General features: G+C 53.1%; 3 protein-coding genes across 6 annotated transcripts; 2 read left to right on the top strand and 1 right to left on the bottom strand.

Moving 5' to 3' along the window:
- Nucleotides 1-738: 738 nt before the first annotated feature.
- Nucleotides 739-23,029, bottom strand: EFTUD2 (elongation factor Tu GTP binding domain containing 2). Of its 4 annotated transcripts, none has more exons than XM_048926869.1 (28): nucleotides 23,005-23,029; nucleotides 15,787-15,932; nucleotides 15,379-15,544; nucleotides 15,134-15,212; nucleotides 13,842-13,917; nucleotides 13,507-13,572; nucleotides 13,270-13,305; nucleotides 12,270-12,360; nucleotides 11,895-11,977; nucleotides 11,280-11,446; nucleotides 10,563-10,687; nucleotides 8,894-8,957; nucleotides 8,429-8,519; nucleotides 7,905-8,040; nucleotides 7,503-7,630; nucleotides 6,802-6,995; nucleotides 6,337-6,448; nucleotides 6,008-6,148; nucleotides 5,694-5,795; nucleotides 5,382-5,464; nucleotides 4,273-4,359; nucleotides 3,879-4,005; nucleotides 3,384-3,471; nucleotides 3,073-3,191; nucleotides 2,505-2,599; nucleotides 2,101-2,254; nucleotides 1,412-1,519; nucleotides 739-1,312 (listed from the first exon to the last, which is right to left on the bottom strand). In XM_048926869.1, the coding sequence occupies exons 2-28, from the start codon at nucleotides 15,889-15,891 to the stop codon at nucleotides 1,217-1,219; spliced, it is 2,919 nt and encodes a 972-aa protein (XP_048782826.1). In that variant the 5' UTR covers nucleotides 15,892-15,932; nucleotides 23,005-23,029; the 3' UTR covers nucleotides 739-1,216. The 4 variants fall into 4 exon arrangements, with proteins under 4 accessions (XP_048782826.1, XP_048782824.1, XP_048782827.1 ...); XM_048926867.1 differs by lacking the exon at nucleotides 23,005-23,029 and adding an exon at nucleotides 16,242-16,350; XM_048926870.1 differs by lacking the exon at nucleotides 23,005-23,029 and adding an exon at nucleotides 16,242-16,338 and having other exon boundaries at nucleotides 15,787-15,892.
- Nucleotides 16,398-21,665, top strand: CCDC103 (coiled-coil domain containing 103). The gene is made up of 4 exons (XM_048926872.1): nucleotides 16,398-16,497; nucleotides 16,715-16,910; nucleotides 18,439-18,571; nucleotides 20,272-21,665. The coding sequence occupies exons 2-4, from the start codon at nucleotides 16,768-16,770 to the stop codon at nucleotides 20,728-20,730; spliced, it is 735 nt and encodes a 244-aa protein (XP_048782829.1). The 5' UTR covers nucleotides 16,398-16,497; nucleotides 16,715-16,767; the 3' UTR covers nucleotides 20,731-21,665.
- On the top strand, nucleotides 21,676-23,309 carry FAM187A (family with sequence similarity 187 member A). Its single transcript, XM_048926871.1, has one exon. The coding sequence runs from the start codon at nucleotides 21,967-21,969 to the stop codon at nucleotides 23,209-23,211; it is 1,245 nt and encodes a 414-aa protein (XP_048782828.1). The 5' UTR covers nucleotides 21,676-21,966; the 3' UTR covers nucleotides 23,212-23,309.
- The last annotated feature ends 16 nt before the right edge of the window (nucleotides 23,310-23,325 follow it).

The raw sequence follows: 23,325 nt of genomic DNA, 5'->3' as shown, positions 1-23,325 counted from the left end.
GGGCCCCATTGCTCCTACTGTGTGCCCCGTGTTCCTGCTGCCCCCCTGCCGAGCCCTGCTGAACTCAGGCCACGCACAGAGCCCCGCTCCCAGCTCCCCATGCTGCCGTGCCTCAGTTTACCACTGCATCGCCCCATGGCCGGGCAGACAGGGAGGAATTCCAGCCCCCCCCATCCTGCACACATTCCCCATTCCCATAGAATGACTGCATCCGTGGAAAATTTCCACCCCGCATGTGGGGCCGGCTGTTGCAGGTCAGTGTTTTCCAGCTGCGATCCCACTGGGAGCATCCTGTGTGAGAACTGACCGCTTCCCACGCTGCCGCCCCGTCCTGCACCCACTGGGGTGTGCAGAGAGATGGGGTGGGTGGGGAGAAGGGGAGATACTTGGGGGTCTGCCCACAGGGAACAGCACAGCCCCCCAGAGCTGACACCCAGGCCTAGAGCACAAATCTGGGGGCAGAGCTGTGCTGGAAGGATGATGGATGTCCCCCCCCCCCCCCCCCCCCCTCCAGGGACAAAGCCCTTGCTGCAATGGGGCTGAGCCTTCTGGAGCCTCTGAAAACACAGCAGTGGGCCAAAGCCTAGCAAGAAAGGAAGAAAAGGTTAATGCAGGAGTGCCTGCATGACTTGTCCTGGCTGGGACACAGTGACAAAGACAGAAAGCAGCGCTGCGGTGGGAGCGACCAGGGCACTGTCCCCTCTCCCATCTGCCAAAAGGATCAGACTGAGCTCTGGGTGGAAGTTCGTATTCAATGTTTACCAGGGTTCCAAAAACATGTACAAAAAAAGGCTAAAATCCGGACTTGCCCCTTTTCCTGGGGAGGTTGGTAGGAACAGCCCCTGCCCTCAGCACTGCGCCTGCCCCAAAGGAAGGCAGAGCAACCATGGGCAGCACTGCCAAAAGCAGAGTTCACCCAGCAGCCTTACAGCCCAGGAGCCCAAACATTTGGCTCAAGCTGATGCGTTGCAGCCCAGACCACACCTGTGTGCCTGCAGAGAGCAGATCTAAAGGGAAAACCTCCTCGCTGCACACAGAGCTCTGACAACACACAAAGCATCGGTGCCCCAGGCTGCACTGTGCGTGGGGCAGGCGCTGAGCACACGGTGCACAAACACCCCAAGAGATTTCTCCAGCCATACAAGTGGGATCTGAGGATCTGAGGGGTGGGGATGTGCTGGGCTCACTGGGCTCCCTGGGCTCAGCAGAGATGCATTCACATGGGGTAGTTGAGAACGACGTCTTGCTTGGCCAGCTCCAGCAACATGGGATCGTCGAAGAACTTGCTGATGCTCACATCCTCGCTCAAGCCCTGTAGAGTAACCCAAATCTGTGTTATTCCTCTGCATGCCAGCAGCCATACAGCCACCCTGGCAGAGATCCCACGGATCCTGGTGCCCTGCAGGCTTACCTTCCTGCGCCGGGTCTTGATCATGAACTCTCTGGCCAGATGTGGGGCTGGCTGAGGCTCCAGGGGGCGGATGACGATGCTTTTGTCCAAAGGGTCACCAGGCACAATCTGCAATAAGACCATGGCTGAGAGCAATGCTGGGAGCTCCAGGAGAGCCTGAGCTGCAAAGGCTCTGGTGCCTTGCCCCGCAGACACCCCAGGTGCGACACCTTTGGGTGTCACAAAGCCCCAGCGTGGCATCTGTTCTCCAGGCAGGGAGAAACAGTCACATTGCCACCTGTGACCGATCCTGTAGGAAGTCACTAATGGAGTGTGACCAAAAGGCTTTCCTTGAGAGACAAAGCTGAAAGGTGGCAATCGCAGCACAGCAACAAGTCCAAGCCCTGTGCTCCCCGAGCACCAGAGCTCAGTGCACCCAAACAGCACCCAGCACAGCGTGCCTTCTCAGGCACCGAGAGACCCTTGAGCTCAGGGAGCAGCACTCAGCACTCCTAATAGGGGAAACGCTGGGTAACATGGAGCAAAGCCTCCAGCTTCTGGCAGATGCTTCATGGCTGTGAAGGTGCACAAAGCCTCCACCAGCTCCAACGCCCACACTGGAGATCCTGAGGATGTTTGGCCTGCCCTGTGTAAGCTGCTGCACAGAGCACAGCCTCATGTGCCATCCCCTCCTTCCCAGCAAGACTCACCTGCCAGTGGTGGAAGACAGACAGTGAGAACGCCTGCCCCTGCGTGTGGGTCCTCAGGTCTGTCTCAAAACCAAAGGAATCAATGGCAGGGATGAAGGCTTTGATGGTGTACAGAGGGGAGCCCGGGATCGGAGCGTCCTGCGTCACGTGGCCTCTGCCAGAAAGGCAAAACATTCCTTTTCCTACATGCCCCCTTTTATTTCTCCTCTCCGATGCTCCAACAGAACCAGGCACAAAGCCAAGTGCTGGACGTGGTGCTGGGCATCCCCTCCCCGCACAGCACAGGGGACAGACTTCACCCTCTCCCCTCACTTCCACATCAGCCCCCCCCCCCCAAAAAGGACTGCAGAGGTCTCTACCACCCGGATCCCAGCTGCTGCTTTGCTCAGGTGATGGCAGCTCACCTGCGCCGTGCCAGCACGGTGTACACGGCCGACACGCAGTCAGCTGGGGCCTGCACCTCCACAAAGTAGTAGGGCTCCATCAGACGAGGAGTGGCCTGGGGGCAGAAAGGGACACAGCAGATGAGCCTGCAGCAGTGCAACCTGCAGCACATAAAGGATCAGAAGCTGTCAAACTGCTCAAGCAGCACCCGAGTGGGGATCAGAGGGTTCCTGCTGCCCACTGTGTGCCCAAACCAACCCCAACAAAGGAGCTCTGTGCTTTTCTCCTCCTGCCCACGTTGTGTTCCCTCTCTCACATTCCCACCTTTCCCAGCAAGTCTAACACTTGCACAGCATGAGACAGAGCAGATGCAGGCAGGATTCCAGCCAGGCTGGAACGTGACCACTTGCAAAACCCGCATGCCAGCCTGGAAGGGCACTGCAAACATTCACAAGGCAGTTTAAGTCACACCATCCTCGTGGCAGACACCGCAGCACACGCACAACTGCGCTCATTGAGCCCCTGAGCCACCACAGGAGCCAGCACTGCACGAGGCTCAGCTTTCATCACGCCCAGTGCAACGCTCACCATCAGGAAAGCTGAGTACACCACCCTGCGTGCCGTCGGGATGATCTGTCCTCCACCTCTGTGCAAGGGTTCCTGAGCAATCACTGCATCCAGGATCTTAAACTTCACATTGCGGATCACTGAGGAAGAAACAACAGCACCTCAGCAGATGTCCTTGCCCTACCAGCACCAGCCATGTATCCCCAAAGACTCTGAGCACAAGGGTCGCAGAAGAGACACAGCCATCAGAGAAAGTTCAGCCACTGACACCCCCCAGCAGATATTTGAATTTGGTCGTCCATCAGCCCCACTTCTACACAGGTTCTACTTACATTCATCGCAGAGAGGCCCTTCCCTGGTCCCCCACTGAAATCCCTGCACAATGCTGTCCTTCACGGAGCCCAGCAGTGCCTTGTCCACCTACAGACAGAGAGAGCAAACGTTCCTCACGAGGCAGGAACAGACAGACCAAGTGTTTAAAAGCTGGTTATCAGATGAGCAGCCATGTTCTCCTGCACCCCCCAGAATCATCATCTTCAGAGTTTGACATCCATACTCATAAATTAAAAGTGCCTATTTTGGTAACCCTTAAAGACAGGCTGTTCAGTTGCCAGTTCTGAGAATGCTGGCCCAAACTGTAGACTGAAAAGCAGCAGGCAGTTCACCAGCTATGCAATGAGCATGGTGGAGGAAGCTCAATACATCTGAGATATGACAGACCAACAAAAACTCCTATTGGTAGGACCCTGCTGCAGGACCTGGAGGGAATTGCCACCTCTGGACAGAGGAGAATAAACGTTTCACTCAAAGGTAACCCTGTTTCTCACCTCTGAGGGCAGAGTATCATCTACCAGGATGTTTGGGCCAGTGGCATCCGGCCCAAAGGCCCAGATGGAACGGGCAGCCAGCAAATCCCAGTCATATTTGGTCTGGAAGAATTCACCCAGCTTCTTTCTGATGGAAGAACAGAAGAAAGTTTAAGAAACCAGCATCTGATCTGCACTCACGTTCATAAACCTGTTCCACATAAAAACAGTCTCAGCTCTTTACATGGAGCAAACTGTTTGCTGGGGCAGGACGCTCCCAGACTCACTGGCATTAATGGTGCACCCAGGATCTCTGCCTGGGAGCTGCTGACTGATACTTGCAGATCCCAGCACTCCCCACTTTCCCAATTATTTCCCTCTGAAAGGATTCTTGCTCTCCCCAAATTGTCCATACCTGTTCCACGTTATTTGCACCACTTCATTTTCAATGTCCTCCGCGAGTCCCTTCTCCAGAGGCTCGGCAATCATCGTGATCTTGTTCCTCAGAAGAGACACAGTTGCAATTAGTCCACAGAATGACGGAAATGGGAGTAATTGGCAGGACCTCGGGGACTGTGCAGCACAGCCAGAGAGATGAAGCCATCCATGTCTTTCAGCGTTACTGCTGTGCTTGTAAAGACAGCCCACGCTGCTAACAACTGCTCTCCCAAGTCTGCTCATCTCTAGCAGCAGACTGCTAAGGGACAGCAGTGCCCCATCCCTCCCTGCCAGATGTCCAGAGCTCATACTGGCTGCAGAAGGAAGTGTCAGACACAAGGGATGTTGCCTTGGAGAACCTCATTCACATGGGAACTCTGGCCCTAGAGCACGTCACTCCACCTGTCCTGCACCTCTAAGACAGTCAGAAGCCTGTCTGTTCCCAAAAACAAGACTTCCAGCCACAGTGTATCAGTAAAAAGATGTCAAGAAGAACCAGAAAGCACAGTGGAATACAGTAAAACTATCTGCAATGTATGACAGATCATGACTTGCGTGAAAACTCAGCGTTAAAACATGCTGTACTTTCATTCTGCTTTTTCAACCTGTGTTCTGTACCAGGCCTCCCTCTTTCGTGCCTATCTCATAACACCTTGCTGGAGCACGAAAATAAGACTAGGTTGCAAGACACCAGAATGGGTTGCAAGACACCAGAAAGGAGTACATTAATTTCAAGATTAAGAATGGATGAGACGAAACTTTTCACAAAGTCTGTGGAGTTACTGAAGGCAGTAATGGGCTCTTCGGCACCTGCTCTATGATCCCAATACACCTCCCAGTCTTGGAAACAACAGAAAACTGCTGAGAGGGTGTGAAATTCAGTTAAAGGAAAGGAGAACGTGGATCTCTCTTTATTCCCTCCATTCTGACAGCTCACAGAGAACACGCAAACATCTGTGGGACTCAGTGTGCTACTGGGGGTTCAGCAGATGGAAGGCTGCCACTTGTCTGGGAACGGCTCCCTCACAGAACACCTCCACTGCCTGCCCCCACTGCCTGCTCCCCAGAGGTGCCCAGGGCTCTTACTTCTTATTGGGAGTCTCAGCAAAGCACTTCAGGGAGGACGTTTCCACCACCGTCTCACAGAACGTCACGACTGGATCGGCGACCTGGAATGACAACAGGTTTGTAGCGGGCTCTGTGTTATTTAGGCTGACACAGAAGCCTCTCTGTAACAGGGGCCACAGGGCACTTATTGCAACAACCTCAGCACGCTGGGGAGGAACCAGAGGCAGACAGTCACCCTGTACACTGTGCAAAGTTTGTTTTCCCATCCTTCTGAGTTTGAAGGACAAAGCCCTTCCACAGCTGGGAGCTCCCCCCCCCTCAGCTCCTCACCTTGATATCAATCTCAGAATACATCTTCCGCAGATCATGCATCACACAATCCAGGTAGAGCTCCCCTGTTCCCAGGATCACATGTTCTCCAGACTCTTCCACCTGAAAAACAAGAGAAGGGTTCAGCTAACAGCATTATTGTTCACAGGGCCTTGTCTCGCAGAGCCCTACATAAACATCAGGATTTATCAGCATTAAAAAAAGCCAGAACAAACAAAACATCCCACAGTTAAGCTAACTTGTTTTTAAGATCAGCCTACGAGGTATCCCACAGCACCAGCTGAGAACAGCCAGCACACAAATAGCAGAAATACCTTTGTGGTGAGCGATGGGTAGCTCTTGTTGACTTTGCGGAGACCATCCAACATTTTGGGGAGCTCGGAGGGGTTGACTGGCTCTACTGCTATTTTGATGACAGATGTTGTGTTGAACTTCAAAGGCCGGAAGATCTGAGCCTGAAATCAGGTGAGGACAAAAAGTTTTGCACCACAGAAGGACAGCATTTGAGCGGCTCTTCCATGGGTGGCTCTTGTGCCCAGGCTCTTTGCAGGCAGAGTTCATTTAACCTCACCACCCGTGCTTTTAAGATACATTCCAACATTGAGTCCCTGCAAGGCTGAGTGACAGCAGCTACCCACAGTACCTCCTCATTGCCTCTCGGCTCCGTGACAGTTGCAGTCTTCACAATGGGCTGGTCCACTCCTTCTATCAGCACCCAGTTGCCAGCAGGAACACGGTTAACCTCAATGTGATACCTAAAAGGAGGGGAGAATGACAGAACCATAAAACAGTTGGAGTTAGAAAGGGTTTTTAAAGACCATTTCCTCACCAGAAGCCAAGATCTCCCACCAGATCAGGTTGGTCAAGGTCCCATGCAATCTGACTGAATGCTTCCAGGGATGGGGCACCCACAACCTCTTTAGGCAGCCTGTTCCAGCATTTAGCCACCCTCACACTACAGAAATTCTTCCTTATATCTGAACTAAATCTACTCTTTCATCTCTGCAGCTTCAGGCCCCTAACAGCACTGTGCTCCTCCCTATCCCTGACAGCAATGACTTCCAGTGACTTCTCTCCAAAACTAACACTTTGTCAGAGCTTTTCCTACCTCGCAACTGAGATCCAAAGGCGCCCAACGGTGCAGATCTGGGAATCCTCCTCATCCTCCAAGGTGTAGTTCTCTCCCAGGACCTTCACAGGCTGCCCAGCATGGATGGTACCACTGAGCACTCTGCCAAAGGCATGGAACTGAACACCGTCGTCTGTGCTGTACATTTTTGTTGTGTGACACATCAGCGGACCCTTCCCATGGAAAAGAAAGAAACCACTTTCAGTAGACAGCTAAACAACTGACACAGACCTGCTAGGACCTATAGATACAAATGGGTTTAAAAGACAGAACTTAGAAATTCTTCTTATGACTTGCCCATATGGGGTTATTGTTATCAGCATCACGCAGGCCAGTTTTCTCTGAGCTTGGAGAGTGAATAAAACTTCATGGAAAAGGGACAAAAGGCAGCAAAAGGACACAGAATCACCCCGCAGCGCCCACATGCTCCAAAGTCCTGACCCAGACTCTTGTTCTGAACACTGTCAAACAGTAATCTCTCCCAAGGGCTGCCCTGACAGGCACCAAAGTTTCTCAGAGTGAAGAGATCTGTTTCAGTATCGGATGAGAGGTTTCAGAGTGCTGGAAGTCAAATCTGTGCAGATGGCTGTCTAGGAGGCAGCTGCTCTGTCAAGGCAGTGAAAGGAGGGTGTATGTGGCACATTTTGGATGCTCGGAACAAAACAAAAGGGCTTCCTTACATCAGGGTCACATTCACTCATGGCCTCCCCGAGATCGGAGTCAATGCCGCCGGTGTAGGTGTGTTCAATTTTCGTCTTGGCTCCCACCTTTGGGGAGGGAATATGCTGCACACACATGTCCACAAAGCCTGCAAAAGTAACACGGCGTGATTAAGCAGGGTAGAAGAAAGACACGTACCCCAATAAGCACAACGTAAATCCCAACGCAGTGCCCCCACAGCAATGGGGAAAACGTGAGCAGTGTCTCAAGCTGTTCTTTGAGGAAACAGTTTGTCTTTTATACACGGAAAAGCAAAGCCATGAGAGGAATCCGTGCAAGCTGACACTCCATGTCTGCATTACAGCCCTTAAACCGTCCATGTGAGGGTAAGTGATTGGGAACAGCGGCAGAAAAGGATTTACCTGTAAACTCCCCAAAGAACTTCTTGCAGACAAGTCGTAGGAGCGGTCGAATGTTCAACTTCAATTCCTCTTTGGTCAGGTGGATGCCAAGTTCATCCAGAGTCCGAGGCAGAGTCGTGTCCACATCCCCCACCACCTGCAGGACGACAGGCACCGGTCAGCACTGCTGCAGGTTCTGTTCCCAAGCCCCAGGCTCCCAGGTGCAGCTGAAGGCCCTGAACTTATTGCCAGGTATCGCTCTCAGCTCCTGCCTTGCTCACACAGAGCTCACCCAAAACAGGCTGGGTGGCTCGTTTTATCACTCGGCCCATATCATAGCACCTTACAAAGAGCAAAAGCAGTTCTAACTGTACAGGCATAGGGCTACACGTGCAAGAAACAGCTGTAAGGAGATGCCCATCACTTCTATGCATGCTCAAACCCAGAAACGTGTGAAGTCCCGCAGGCACCAGACATACCACCACCTAGTGCCCAGTCCTTGCATGCTCACGTCTGGAGCTGCAGGATAACAAACCACCACGGACCTGAGCCAAGATCTTGTAGAGGGGCTCAAGAATGAACTCCACGAAGCTGCGCTGGGAGCTGCTGGTTGGGGCCTTCTTAGTGAACTTCCGCCTGTTGGAAGACAAAAAGAGCGGGGAGGAGGGAGCACACCACGAGCACCTGGCACAACACACACAGCCACTGCTCTTCTCCAGCTGCCTGCTGCTCCCAACCCCCCTGGGAAGCACTCGTGGATAACGGAGTCACTCCTACTCCAAACAAAGGTCAGCAGAGCGCCCTGCTCCCACCTGGGATTCAGGAGAACACAGAATCACATCAAACAGGAGGCCTGACCCAACCTTTCTGCCCATCACAAGATCACAGGGCAGCCCAGGCTGGAAGGGACCTCAGGTGGTCACCTAGCCCACAGTTTACATGGAAGGGAGAGGAAAAAAAAAAAACAAAACATCAATATAAAGTAACAGACACCTCAACAGGCCTCTTACGTTTTTGGGTTGAAGTAGATGTCGCCCCAAAGCCGCTTTGCAAACTCCTGATAATTGATATCTCCTAAAAGGAAGAAGCAAGAATAAGAGACACTCAGCGTTTCTCTCATTTTGGAGATCTGATTTTTGCTTTTTAAAGCAGCCCTGAGGTTTTGACGCAATGCTGGTGAGTGAACACTTGGTACCATCTGGAGTAACTGATTAAATCCAGAGCTGGGCAGGTTGGGCAGAGAAGTGGCCAGAAAACAGCCCTGTGAGGACTGCAGCAGCGGCCCCCAGGAGCGCCGTGCGTTTGCACATTTCCCTCTCAGGAACATTTCAGCTGTCCTGATCACACACGAGGTTCCAGCTGAGAGGAGTCAGACTCTGCTCTGCAGGAACCCAGCTCCACCTGCCTCATTTTCCCAACCTGACTGCAAAGGTGCTGGGATGGCTGACACCCTGCCGGCTCATCGCAGCATTTTCTGCCTTGCTGAACACCTCCAGGTTCCTGTTTCAGCTGATGCATTAAGTGCCTCTCCAAGTACCCAAGTGCTGAAGGAACGGTACTTGGCTGTCATGGTGGATTTACAAATAACAAGACAGCAGTGATAATTTACAGCTGTTTCCAAACAAGCTTTTGCTGTGGGCAGATGTGAAAGCATAAGAAATGTCAGGGTGGCTGCGGTTCTGACAGTTAAACCACCATAACTCACGTTACTGGAAGGGTGGTGGCTGCACACAAAATCCCTGGTGACCACCGCCGAATGGTATGGACTCAATTCAGCTCATGGACGACATCTCCACCAGCCGTGCTGAATGCTTTATCAGCCTCCAAAAGCTGGGCCCCGTCCTGCTTTAATTCCGCGGTGCCCAGGGAGCTCATTTATTGCTCCAAACTGATGGAGGCGCGCAGCAGCCCTGGAACAGCGGTCTTTGACCTCTACAACTTCGTCCTCCCTCAGGCCAAGTTCTTTGCAAGAGCTGATCTACAGCATCCTTCCTTCCTACAGATCACCCCAAATTCCCCACCACAGAACTTCACAACTCGGCTGGATCGCTGACTAACGCGAGCAATGCAAGCAAAAGGCCCCCTTTTACAAGAGGCAGATTGCCTCAAGGGGGCACCTGGGGAACAGAAAATTAAATCCAAGGCAGAAAAAGACGGTTTCTTAAAAAAGATCGAAGGGCAAAAGTGCAAAACCTCGTGGGCTGAGCTCTGCCTGGCTGCAGCTGAACCTCAGACTCAGATTCTTCTGGGAAAAGGCAGGCAGAGCTTAACAGCTTCACTGCTGAGCTGTGTGGACACACGGAGTGCAAGGCGCACGCTTGTCTTCAACTGCCACAGAACCAGCTGCTTCTTCTGATTAAGGGTGTATATAAAACGTCAACTCCTGACTCCAGGAATATTTATCAGGAGAAACTATTTACCTAAAACCAAGTTTGAACTCTATTTTTGCTTTTTACCAGCATGGAAAGACCTTCATAAATAGTCTGCAGTCTACGAGACTATAATAAAGTCACTTGGGGCTCAGATGTGCAGTACCTCTCAATTTCCTGAAGTTCAAGAGTGCATAAACTGACCACATAGATACACGGCGAAAGCTGAAGCAGAACAGCTTGGAAAGCCTCAACAAAAAGGTTAGGAAATGAGATGTTAAAGCATGCAAGGTTTCTGGATAATCCTCACCATATGTGTCTGCATAAATCTTTGCAAAAGATCCCAGCGTGAAGCAGATGCTGTACTGTGAGCTGGAGAAACACACGTTCCCCAGAAGGGGAGACAGGACGAGGTTCTCGTCGGTGGAATACATGCTGAGAGGAGACAGGTTTTGGAGACAAGGGGAAAAAAAACAACATAAATCAATGTTATGAACCAAGGAGGACGTTTACATTTATTTCCCACACCAAACAGCAGCAGGTGAAAGGCAGGCAGTTTACACTGCCTGGATCATTAGAAAGTGGGCGGCGAGGGGGGGTGGAGGGGCTGCAGCAGTGTGGGGAGCAATCAGTGTTGTGGGGTGCTGGGACACAGGGCTGGGCACGGCCCTGCTGCTGGCCTGGAGCTCATCAGGGAGGACTGGGGATTTGGGGAAGAGAGAGAGCAGGCGGTGGTGGGGCTGTGGGACGGGGTTGGAGCTGCTCTGTGCCTCAGTTTCCCCTCCACAAGTGTGGAGGTGCACCCTTGTGTGGGGATGCCTGTGCACACGTGGCTGTGTGGCTGCGTGTGCCTGTGTGCGTGGCTGAGCTCACATGTGCACACAGGCGTGCGATGAAGTGTGCTCACCGAGGTGGTGTGCAATGAATGGGCTGCAAAAGCTCCTGTGTGGGGATTCCTCTGCTGCTGCCAACTGCCCTGGCGGCACCTATCCACCCACAAACCCAGCCACCCACCCCCCATCCCTACCTGATCAGACCATTAACTTCATCCACAATATGTCGGAGTTTGTAGTAAGCATCTGTAGGGGGCAACTTCAGCTCCAGGATCAGGCGGTCGATTTTGTTGATGCACACAGTCACTGCCAGCCGCTCCTGCACCGCGTGCTTGATCAGCCTCTCTGTGTTCAGCATCACCTGCAGGGAAATGAGCACCAACGCCCCTAGCAAAAGCCCTCCTCAAAATGCTATGTAGGGCATGCCAGGCAGTGACCCTTACACACAGGGCTGCAGCCTGTAGGAAAGCCTCAGCTGAACCGTCAGTGATCGTCCTGAAATTTAAAGTAGGTGCTAACCCAACCGAACTGCTTGGGTCCTACCCCTCAGACATCACTGGTATAAATAACCTGCTCAATTTTACATACAGTGGAGATGCAAATAAATCAGATATGAGCCCACAGGTCACACACGTCACATCAGACCTGGAAACAGAAGCGGGAGGGCCGAGTCCCCACTTTGGCAGTTTCTCCAAGTGTCCTCCAAAAACCCTTCAGCACTCAAGCTGAGCCCCTCCCCTCCATGATAAAGCAGGGTCCAGGCTCTGGTGCGAGCTCAGAATTGACGCCTGGGAGAAGCTGACACTCACCCCCTCGGCTGCATCGATGAAAAGCACGACGCCATCCGAAATACGAAGGCCAGCCGTCACCTCGTCAGAGAAATTGACGTGACCTTCAGAAAACAAACAAAAATGAGGAGAAAAGTGAGAACGAGAGCAATCTCAAACCTGAGTGCAGGTCTGGGGCTGCCCCTCGGCTCGGGTCACTGACACCCAGCAAGGCAGAACACACAGATGCCCTCCCCCTGAAATTTGGCCTCGGTTTCCTACCACACATCGATCTGCTCCCATCAACAGCACTACCCAGAGGGCCAAAGAGGAAGGAACACGTGCTCATACGTCTGCTTTACACACCCAGCTGCCTTCAGCTACACACACCCCGAAACAGGATTTGCAGGATTATACCTGGGGTGTCAATGATGTTGAAGAGAAAAGACTTTCCTTTGGTGTCTGGCAGAACAATGGTCACTGGTGTGCTCTTGATCCCCACTCCCCTCTGAAACACAGCAAAGCAGGATTACCAGTTAAAGGAATGAAATGAAAAGTTCCCAGATAAAAGATGAAGAAGGAAGAATTCATCAGGACTGAGGGAAGCAAACATCCCTCCAGCCCAACATCCTGCACTCAGATCACTGCTGTGCAGCCCAGCTGCTCCTTCCACGCTGGTGCAGACTGGCCAGCTACCACTGTGGGGCCACGCAACCAGAGTCTGATTACAGCTAAGGAAATACAAATGCCAGAGACAGAAGATGTGCATTTTTCTGTGTTTTCACTGCTCTGCTATTGAGTTACACCTCAGCACTTAAGATTCAATCACACAGAGTGCAAAGCACAGCAGTAAGCTGAAGAGAAAGAGAAGCTCCCCAGGACTGCTCTGGTCATGGCAGCATTCAGTGCGAAGGACTGATAAAATCCCCATCCAATGCCAACATGCAATCACAGCACTCAGTTACAATTTCCCATCACAGGAAGCCTAGCAGAAAGATGTGCATTAGAAATTACAGTTTTTCTCCTCCTCCACCACTGCTATGAATCCCTTCCACCTCTTTCCCCTCAAAAAATAAAATAAAATAAAATAAAATAATTGGTTTACCCCTATGTCGTGATATTACTGCTACAGATTAATGGGCTACCTGTGTGTCACAATAATGCTGTGTGGATTTTCAGCATCACAGAGGTAGATAAGTAAAATCACACATGGAGGTGAGGGCTGCAGTAGATGGGAAACAGTTGGACAAGGGATCTGGCAAAACTAGAGAAGATCACTTTCTTGATAAAGAAAATAATCAAACTGCAGAAGGCACAAAAGATGATGAGATGAAAGAGGAAGAAGGAACTGTAAGTAATTGTGAGTGAAGCGTGAGGCAGCTGGGTGAAAGCAGTTTGTCCTACAAGGCTCACTTACCTCCTGCTCTGTGAACAATATATCAGTATAGCACAGCTGCAAAGACAAAACAAGAATCAGAATATCATGGTTTTGCACTGACCAGCACAACATGGCAGCTCTTTGCACGCTGTTAGCATGGCAAGTGACAGAGCTGGAATCAGGACTGCACTCCGGTTTTCCAGTCCCTCATTCTAACCACAGAACCACACTTTCCCCACACGTTCCAAGGCAGGAAGACACCCAGAGCTCACTCACATCCTGGTCGTAGCGCTTCCTGATTTCTGGGTGCGTCTGCTCTATCAGGCAGTCAACAAAACAAGTCTGAAAAACACCAAACCAAGGGGAAAAGAGATGCGACTTCATTCCAGGAGATAAACAGCAGCAGAATCCCACCCCTCCCACGGGGCACACAGAAAAGGGGCTACAGAAATACTTCCACATGACGGAAAGAAAGGCCACAAATAACTGCAGAGCAACGGGAGCAGGAGAGAACGCTGCTGCGGGGATCAGGGGGTCAAAAGAGCAGCAGCCAAAGAAAGGAACGGAGAGATCATTACTGCTACCCAGCGCACGTGGGATGTTCACACTACCTTGCCGTGGTGAAGGTGCCCACACAGAGTCACATTCCGAATCAGCTCAGAGTTGTCCATCAGATCTGCCAGGAAACTGGAGGGATGAAGCACAAAAGACTGTTGGAGGCTTCTGCTGTGTCTAAGAAAAGCAGGCGCCGCTTTCCACCCGAGGGCCCTCTGAATCCTCTCCAAACTTTCGTGCCCTGCGGAGGAAGAATCCCACTCTGCAGATGGGGAGGACAAGAGAGTTGGAGTCCTGGACAGATGGCAGTGGGTGGGAGGAGACGGAGTTGGTAAAACTGCAAGAGATTAAATACTCTGAACGCCTTTCTTCTCTTCTAGACAGGATTAGAGCAGCTCAGATGAGGAAACGCTTCCGCTCCAATGGTGGCAGGTAGTCAACTAAACCAGAGAGGTGGATAACAACACCCCACACACTTTTAAAAGGTGGCCACGGGGTGCTGCAGACTATTAATTCTGACTTTCAGGTCTTAATTCTGACTTTCAGGTCTTAAAACACTGATGCTCCCAGGGACTGGAGGAAACAGTAATAGAATTTAAATCTTTTTTGAACCAGCAATGAGCTGAGGAGTGAAGAGCCGGTCACCTCTGCAGAGGTCCCAGCCAAAATGGAACTGAGAACCTAAATCAGCAGCTACTCTTCAAAATAAAGGAAAGCTATCAAACAAGAATCAATGATTATGGATTTGCAGATAGTAAGCCCAGTCAAATAATCTCCTTCTTAAAAATACTTTAGTTTTCACTTATGAAGCAGGCTTTTTAGCATACAACATTTTGATTAAGAGCTTAAAAAGCACAAAAATCAATAAGAATACAAATTAAAAGCTTGCCTATCGGTCTTAAATCAAGGCTAAATGTGAAATCAATAGCAAGCTTGCAGGTTTCTGGTTAAGTCCCACCGGGACTTCTGCATGGCCCCATCTTAAGCATCTACATCAAGGAAGAGCAGGAGTAAGAATTAATTACTGATGGAGTGAGCATAGTATAAAGGCATCAGAAAAATAGTAGGAAATGCACCATGTTGCCTACAAGGAAGGCAAAATAGCTGTAAAATGGTTGGCCTCGTGCTTTCCTCCTCTTCTTTTTTGTTCAAACTCCGGGAGCCAGCTGCACTCGCTTATATGGCTGCTGTTAGTAAGAAACAAACCCAGTGCCCCCTGTGGGCTCCCGCCTCCGTACAGCACTCCCCTCTGCCTCCCCACCTTGCCTGTAAGCAATGAGAAGCAAGGAAATTGCAGCACAGATGGCCTGAACCAAAGCACACGCTTCCAACTCCGCAAATTACTTACTCCATCTCATAGACGGTGACCGGTAACGTCTGTTCCATCAATGAGAACTTTTTGGTTTTCACAGGTTTAATAATAGGCTCTGAAAACAAAAGAAAGAACAATAGAACACTGTTATGGGTGACCTGAACCCAGCACCCCCAAATACTGCATGGGGATTTTCTGCAGATCAGGAACACAGCTTTAAATTGACAGATTCCTTTCTCTTTTTATGGGAGGACCAAACGAGATGACTTAACGCCACTCACCAGTGAGAGGCTGCGTGTCCTCCTCCTGCACTATGGTCTCCACTTCAGGCCCATAGACCTCCTCAGCAGTGGGGTAGTACTTCTTGTCCTCGTGCAGCACCACCTCCATCCCAGGGTGGTCCTCATCGTGGTCCCCCATATCATCATCATCGTCATCATCCTCGAGCTGCAACCAACACTCACAGTGAGCTGCTGCCAGCACCAAAGTGCTTCAGAAACCTTAACTGTGGCTGGAGGTAAAGCCTCAGTGTCATAAATCAGGAGTCAGGAAACTGACAGCACAAAGGGCACCCTCCACCCTTGAGAGCTTTCCCCACAGTGGGAGCCAGGCATGGGGCAGGCCACATTTAACACCTCCTGTGTGTGGCCACGCTGCTCAGCACAGCCCCGCCACAGCCGTGCACCCACCTCGTCCAGCTCCTTGGACTCCCGGCCCAGCTCATCGTCCTCATCATCAGAGTCCAGCTCCGGCCCGATGTAGTTCCCAAACTCGTCGTACAGGTCAGTGTCCATGCTGGGAGTGAAGCGATGGGATCAGAGCTGGGAGCAGAACCCTGGAACCACAACTCAGCTTCAATTCCAGCCCCAGGACCAGACCAAGATCCCGATCCAGCCTCATCTCCACAGCCCATAACCGGCCCCGGATGCAGGACCAGTCCTACACCCAGCTCGTGCCCCAGAGTCACAGCCAGCCCCACGCGCACATCCTGCCTCAGAGACACCCCACCTCAGTTCCAGAAAAGGCCGCACATTCAGAACCCGCCCCTGACGCGGATCCTAAGCCCTAAGCCCCAGGCCCCGGCCCTCGGCCCTCAGTTCCCGGCCTCGCACCACGTTCCCCGCCCTTTTCCCGCACCCCTCACCCCGGATCCCCGCCGCGCTCTCCCCGCTCTCTCGGCCGTTGGCGCCGCCGACGGCGCAGCGGAAGGACCGGGGCTGCCCTGGGCGCCCGTCCCGCGCGGGGCGGCAGCGGCGCCGCCGCTCTTCAGGCACGACGCGGGCAGCCCCGCCGGGTCCTTCGGGCGGCGCGCGGCGCTGCCGCCATGGCAACGGGAGGGGCGGGCGCGGCGGAGCGGCTCGGGGCGCCGTCGCGATAGGAGCGAGGCTGCCGGGTTGGCGGTGCGTGTGGGCGGGGCCGATCGCGACAGGAATGAGGGTGCACGGCCCGGTGAGGGCTGTCGCGACGGGAATCCCTGGGGGAGCGGTGTGCGCCGGCCCGGTGGTCTGTCGCGACATGAGGGTCAGCCGCGAGCCGTTGCGGCAGCAGCGGGGTCCTCGTCGCCACTGAGGCGCTTTAGCGGGTATCGCTGTCACAACGGGAGCCTTATCCCCGCAGCTGGTCGCGCGCCGAGGCCTCCCGTCGTGGCTATCGCGACAGCAGGTGGGCCAATGGAGGCGGACGGAGCCGTGGATATGGGTGCGCTGCGGGCGGAGCTGCGGGCGGCGCTGGAGGCCGACGAGAGGCGCGAGAGGGAGAACAGCGCCAAGCTGCGCGCCGTGCGGCAGCGCGTGGAATCCTACGAGCAGTTCAGGTGGGCGCAACGCCCCGCACGGCACCGCACAGCACAGCACCGCACACAGCACCGCACAGCACTGCGCACAGCACCGCACACAGCACTGCACAGCACCGCACAGCACTGCGCACTGCACAGCACCGCACACAGCACCGCACACAGCACCGCACAGCACTGCACAGCACTGCGCACAGCACAGCACCGCACACAGCACCGCACAGCACCGCACACAGCACTGCACAGCACCGCACAGCACTGCGCACAGCACAGCACCGCACACAGCACCGCACAGCACCGCACACAGCACTGCACACAATACAGCACCGAACGGCACCGCACTGCACCGCAGTGCCGCATCGCAGGTCAGCCGCGGTTCCTCCTCTGCAGAGCTCCTCCTGCCTTCCTTCCTCCCTCGCCTGCCCGTGCTGGATGTCCCAGGGCTCCTCTTTGTCTGCAAGGGGAGATGGTTTGCAGTTGAGGGAGGGCAGATGGAGGTTGGATGTCGAGGAAGTTCTGTGCTGTGGGAGCGGTGAGGTGCTGGAACAGCTGCCCAGAGAGGCTGTGATGCCCCGTCCGTCCCTGGAGGTGTTCAAGGCCAGGTTGGATGGGGCCCTGGGCAGCCTGGACTGCCATGAAATGTGGCAGGGGGTTGGAGCTCCGTGATCCTTGAGGTCCCTTCCAACCCGGGCCATCCTGTGATTCTGTGTGATTCTGCCCAGGTCCTGCTGAAAGGCAGCTCGGCGGCTCCTCCATCAGCAGATTTGCAATCTAGGATGCAGGAAGCTCCTTTTGGGCAGGCAATGTGGGACACTCCTAGCATCCTCCACCGTGTCCCCGTCCCTCACATCCACGGGAAGATCCATAGATGGACCCAGGGGGGTCTATCCACCCCCAATAGACTTATCCAGTGCTGGAGCACGTGGCACTGGCAGCTCCATTCTGCCTGAATGTGGCCACACTGTCAGATCTGAGTAAAGGAAAAACTTTAAAATGGCATTTATGGCACTGCTTTCTCTCCTATCCCTATAAAAGGACTCAGCTGCAGTTCTCTTGGTAGAATACGATCAAAAATCACATTCCTGCTCAGTTCACAAAACCTGCAGTGCGCTGTGGTGTCAGCAGCCAGGAGTCATCCGCAGGAGAACAGAACGGCTTCTCCCCGTGGGTGCTGCTTCCCCACTTGTGAGGGCCAGCAGAGCCCTGAACCCATTTGAAAATCTCGTTACTGGGAGGACTAATGAACAACAGGCACAGACGTTCATCCCACGGGATGAGAAGAATGACATGAGCTGCTGAGTCCGGGCTGCTGCAATTAGTCACAGACGTCAGTGTAATGGGGTGGCTGAGTAAGAATGCCTATAAGAACGGAGGGCTTCTCCTGTGGAAGTCCCAAAGATACAAAATCTTCATTGTACCCTAGGAAAATGCAGGAGGAAGAAGAGTCCTGCCTGTCCTTGGGCCCTGGCTGCTGCAGAAGCTGTTGGGTAGAAACGCCAACTCCATCACCCATGTGCTTCACCTTGTGTCCTCTTCCTGTTCCCTGCAGGGACATCGTGCTGGCGTCACACCTGAGGCCTCTAGAGAAGAAGGACAAGATGGGGAACAAGAGAAACGTGCTGTGGAACCCCTGTGCAGGCCACCCGAGGGGCCAGCAAGCCACTGAGGTGGAGATACCACAGGTGAGGGAGATGCCCTGGGCGAGGGGAGATGCTTTCTGGGGCTTCACCCACGCCTAAATATTACTGCAGAATAATTTGGGTGTCACTTTAATGCACAAGAGCTATTCAGAATTATTTCTACGTGCGAAGAAGCCCTCAGAATACCCAGTTCTGAGCTGCAGGGTTCAGTCTCAGCTCCTTTTTTGTGTCTGCATCAAGAGTTGAAGACCAGATGATGGAAGACTCGGTGCCCTGTGTCTGACAGTGGCCAGCAATGGATTCTTGGGGAAGAGTGCCCTCCGTTGGCCACGCTCCTCCAGCTGGCTGCAGCCTGGAGACTGAGAGCCAGGCTGTGCATCTGGATTGCTGCATTTAATGGCCACAGATAACACATCTTCTGTGAACGGAGCCAATTCTTCTTCACCCCACAGTTTAATTATGCATGAGATGGAAAGGCGCTGCTTTGTTTTCAGCCTGCTGCCCGATGAGTTCATTGGGTCATCCTTACTTCTGCAGTTGGGAAACGGTGCAAAAATATTTTCTCTGCAGGCTCCGTGTGATGGGGCTGACATCTGCCCTGCTGCCATCAGAGGACTTCTTCCAAGTCCTGATCAGCTGAGTGTCTTCTGGAATGGAAGGACTCCGTGCTTCCATCTTTCCCTTATTTCCCTTCCCGCTCTGGTGTTGGGTTATTTTGATGCAGGCACCCACCAGATGTGCAGAAATAAAAAATGGTCACTTTGCTCTCAGTTGGTTTCCTGTTAGCCCCCAATGTTGGCTCTGTTTTGGTGTTTTCAGCCCGTGGTGACCCCTGGCAGCCCAGCAGCACGATGGCAGTGTTGGTGGTGCGCTCTGTTCTGGACTGTTCCCAGCTGGAAATGTTCTGCGTGAAATTTTTGACAGTGAATTTCGTTTGCCTGTTTATGATGAGATCCTTTTTGCAGCTCTTCTAAGGCAGCTTTGTCTTTGCTTGGGCTGAGCAGTGATCTCCCCAGAGCAAATGCTGCTCTTAATCCCATTAGTGCTCAGGCTCTGATCTCCAGGGCCTCTCCATTTCGTGTTTAGACACTGCCTGATGCTGCTGCACCTCGTTCTCAGGATCTGTATAAAAGCCCAAACATTTTAATCCTTCTGCAGGCAGCAGTATGAGTTCAGCAGTTCAATTACATATCGTATAAGCAGGATTTCTTTTTATCTGGAGATGCCACATTGAGCTGGATGTCTCAGTCTGGGTGCTCGATTGTGGGTGTTTGTGTTACAGGACGCTACGAGACAGTATGTGAGGCTGTTTATACAGGGTTAGGGTGTGCATATAGGATGCATAAAATAATATGCTTTCTGGGTTTTAAGCCCTTCAGCTTTTTTCTCTTCACCTGTTTGGTTTGCTTGAGAGGGACCCAAATTTCTGTGGGATTATCACAGTCTCCAAGAGATCCTTTTCAGTGGATGGTGGATCCAGAGTGGGCAGTTTGGGTTCCTGTGTTCATGTGCATTTCATCTCTCACCCACTCTTCCTTTATTTTCCTCTGAAGTCCTCTGGTTTCTCTTGGGCTCGATGAACCTGGTATCCCTTTGTCTCTTTGCATGTGTTGCTGCCTTACAAGCTTTGTGCAGCTCTTTGTGCTGGAAGGATCTGTCAGACATCCACAGGCTGATGGGGGGGGGATAAAAACCTTTGTGAGGAACAAAGCAGAAAACTTGACAATCATTTTCTCCTTCAGGAGCTGGAGCAATTGCCTGGAACCTCTGCCGAATTTTACAGAGATTGGCGCAGGTGCTTAAAAAGTGGAAAAGAAAAATACCAGCTTTTGCTTAAACTGGAGGGGAAGGCCTTGAGCAGAATCTTTCAGGCCGAGTTGGGTTTTGGCCTCCTGGGTGAGTTCCTTACCGTGCTGGCACAGAACGTCTGCCACGAAGACAGAGATGCTGTGCTTCAGATCTTACAGAGCCTTTCCAGCACCAAACGCTTTGGGTTAAACCTGGATCTTCTGAGCACGTCAGAAAAAGAGAGCACCAGGGATCTGTTTAGGAAGCTGCAGAGCATGAGTGGGGGTTATTGGACCCCTGGCCGTCCCTGTGGCGAAGCAGAGGGAGAAGCCCACCCCACCGACACCGACTTGCAGAAGGAAGCGGAGGAAAGGAGAGTCACAGAGCTGATGAGGTGCTACCAGGCCAGCTGAGGGAGCAGCAGTGGTTCTGCCAAATAAAGGTTAGCAAAGACTTTGTGTTCTTGTGATCTCTGTGTCCTCACAGGACAGTTCTGTAAGAATCTCTTAGGTGAGGAGAATAAATGAAGGAAAGAACATTTAGGCTGACGTGTACGGAGGAGAAACCAAAACCCAGGTAGTTCCTCCCCTTCTTCATCTCTGTCCATTGTCACTCTGGATTTAAGAAATGTAATCCAGGACATTTGATGCTTAACCACGCAGCCAGGGCTGGTGAGGGTGGGGATGCAGTGCAAGGCAGAAATTCTGGGACTGACCCATTTTAAGCTTTTTTACTTGGTGTAAACCTCAGAGATGCTGTCACCCCATGGTCCTGGACCAAGGTTTGCCTAAATTCTACATAAATTGAAATTTAGAAGGAACTGTCAGGCAGCATTGTAACAGGGGGACTCTCCAATGCTGTGTGTTATCATGTCTGGATTGATTAGCCATTCTGTTTAGGCTGCAGACTTCAGAAAGGCTCTCATATGGTACAGCTCAGCACCTGCCCACCACACTCTCCTGCAGGTCTAGTGTGGGAAGATCTCCCAGGAGTGCTGGAGAGCACAGGCTGTACTGCACTGCTCAGATTCCCTTGAATTCAGCTCAGAATCAACTACCGAGTCCATTTTGTTCAAAAGCCCAGCTAGAGGAGCAAAAGGCAGAGTCAGCCCTGCCTGGCTATATCTCACCCTCTCCCACCTTCTCTGGGCCCCCAATTTCAGGCTTCTCTTGGCACGTGTCTTGGTTTTGTGGCATGTATCTTGGGGACGTGTGTGTCCCTGCAGTCTTTTTGCCTTTGTGCAGCCAGGAAGCTAACAGAAAGCCTTTTGTCTTAAACAAAAAGGGAAGATCCTGGGGGCTCCCAGAATCAGAGCTGGGGATACTGATACATCAGGGAGGATATGAAACTCCAATTATATTGTGTGAAACCTCTGGCTCTGGGCTGCAGGTGAAGCTGCCAGCAGGGAGGTTCTCCATGATCATTGTCTACAGAAGAGTTGGTAAGGTGATCCTTATGTTTGCTTTTTCTCAAGAGAACAGCAGTGATTCCCTTGTTCCCCCCCCATTTTGCCTCCATGGCCGTGCTACATGATGGAGCTCTCTGCTGGTTGCCCATAGCAAAACCCATAGCACAGCACGTTCTAGAACACCTGGAAAGGCTTAGAGCAGCTGGAAGGGTTCCAGAGCCGTGTCCCTTGGACACGTAGGATGGAGATGGGGCTGCTGGGAGCCGTCCTGCTCCTCTGCATGGCAGATGTTCTCCACTCCTTTGCGATTGGGGAGAAAGAAGACATATTCAGGCGCATGGTGTGTCCTGCTTTCCTGATGTTTGACAACGCCGCCTACCTGGCCGACATGACCTTCGAGCTCCCCTGCAACTGCAAGCCCGAGGAGGTCTCCAACGTCGTCTGGTATTTCCAGAAGAACATGGGAGGCCACGAAACCACCGTCCTGACAGACTTTTCTGGCAACATGGTGCTCGACTCGAGCCACATCCACGTGGGCACTGACGTCCTGAAGCGTTTCACCATCCGGATGTTCAGCCTCATCGTTTTCCGTGCCCAGGTATCAGACTCGGGCCACTACCTGTGTGGCACCCAGAGAGGGGATTTTTTTTACGGCTATGACGTGGACGTGCAGCCCACCAAGCACATCACGGTGGCGTTCTTGGACGTGGGACAGCACGTCCAGGATGATCACACGGCGAAGGCCTTCAGTCTCTTCACCACCTTCTGGGACTGGACCACGTGCGACCGCTGCGGGGTGCGAGGCGAGCAGCGGCGCATCGGGCTCTGCTACGTGCAGAGCGCCCGGCTGCACCCGCGCTACCGCACCGTGCTGCCCAACGTCACCTCCTGCGGCTCCAGGGCCGTTCCGGCGCGGCTCCAGCGCTCCAGCCGCCACCGGAAGCCCGAGGTGGCGATCCGGAGCTGCGTGGCCCCGTGTCCGCAGGAGGACAACCCGCAGGAAGGCGTGCAGGCCATCTCCAACGTCATCCACAAGCTGGGCCAGAAGCCCTGGCTGCCCCGCGTCCCCACGCAGTTCTACAAGCATCCCCTCGGAAGAGATCTGGTCATCGCCTGCCCCGGGGCCCGGCCCGAGCACGCCGTGGCGTGGGACAAGGACTCCGTGCGGCTCTACCGCTCCCGCTACCTCGTGGGGGTCAACAAGAGCATGCGCGTCTTCATCGACCACGGAAACCACCTGCATGTCCGCCGGGTCCGCTTCAGCGACGGAGGCACCTACCTCTGCTGGAGGGAGGGCAAACTGGTGGCCGGGCTGCGGCTCCGTGTGAGCTACCAGGCTGAGCGCCGCCGCTCGCTCGACGACCCCGAGACGATCTACGTCGTCAAGGCCATCGGCGTCAGCTACGTCCTCATCGGGGCCGTCTTCATCGGCGTCCACTCGTGCCGCTGCTGCTGGTGGGCGCTGCGGCACTCTGTGAGGATTTAGGGTCAATCTCACACCTCGCACCGCTCCCTGGTGGGAAATTTATGAGGTTTTGACTGCTGGAAATGCAGCTGCTGCCCTCCTATCCTCTGCTCGGCGTCGTGCAGCGATGGAGAC

Source organism: Lagopus muta, chromosome 25, assembly GCF_023343835.1.
Source record: "Lagopus muta isolate bLagMut1 chromosome 25, bLagMut1 primary, whole genome shotgun sequence".
In the NCBI taxonomy this organism is placed as follows: domain Eukaryota; kingdom Metazoa; phylum Chordata; class Aves; order Galliformes; family Phasianidae; genus Lagopus; species Lagopus muta.
Note: the sequence above shows the minus strand (reverse complement) of the source record. Positions and strands in the feature narration are given on the sequence as shown.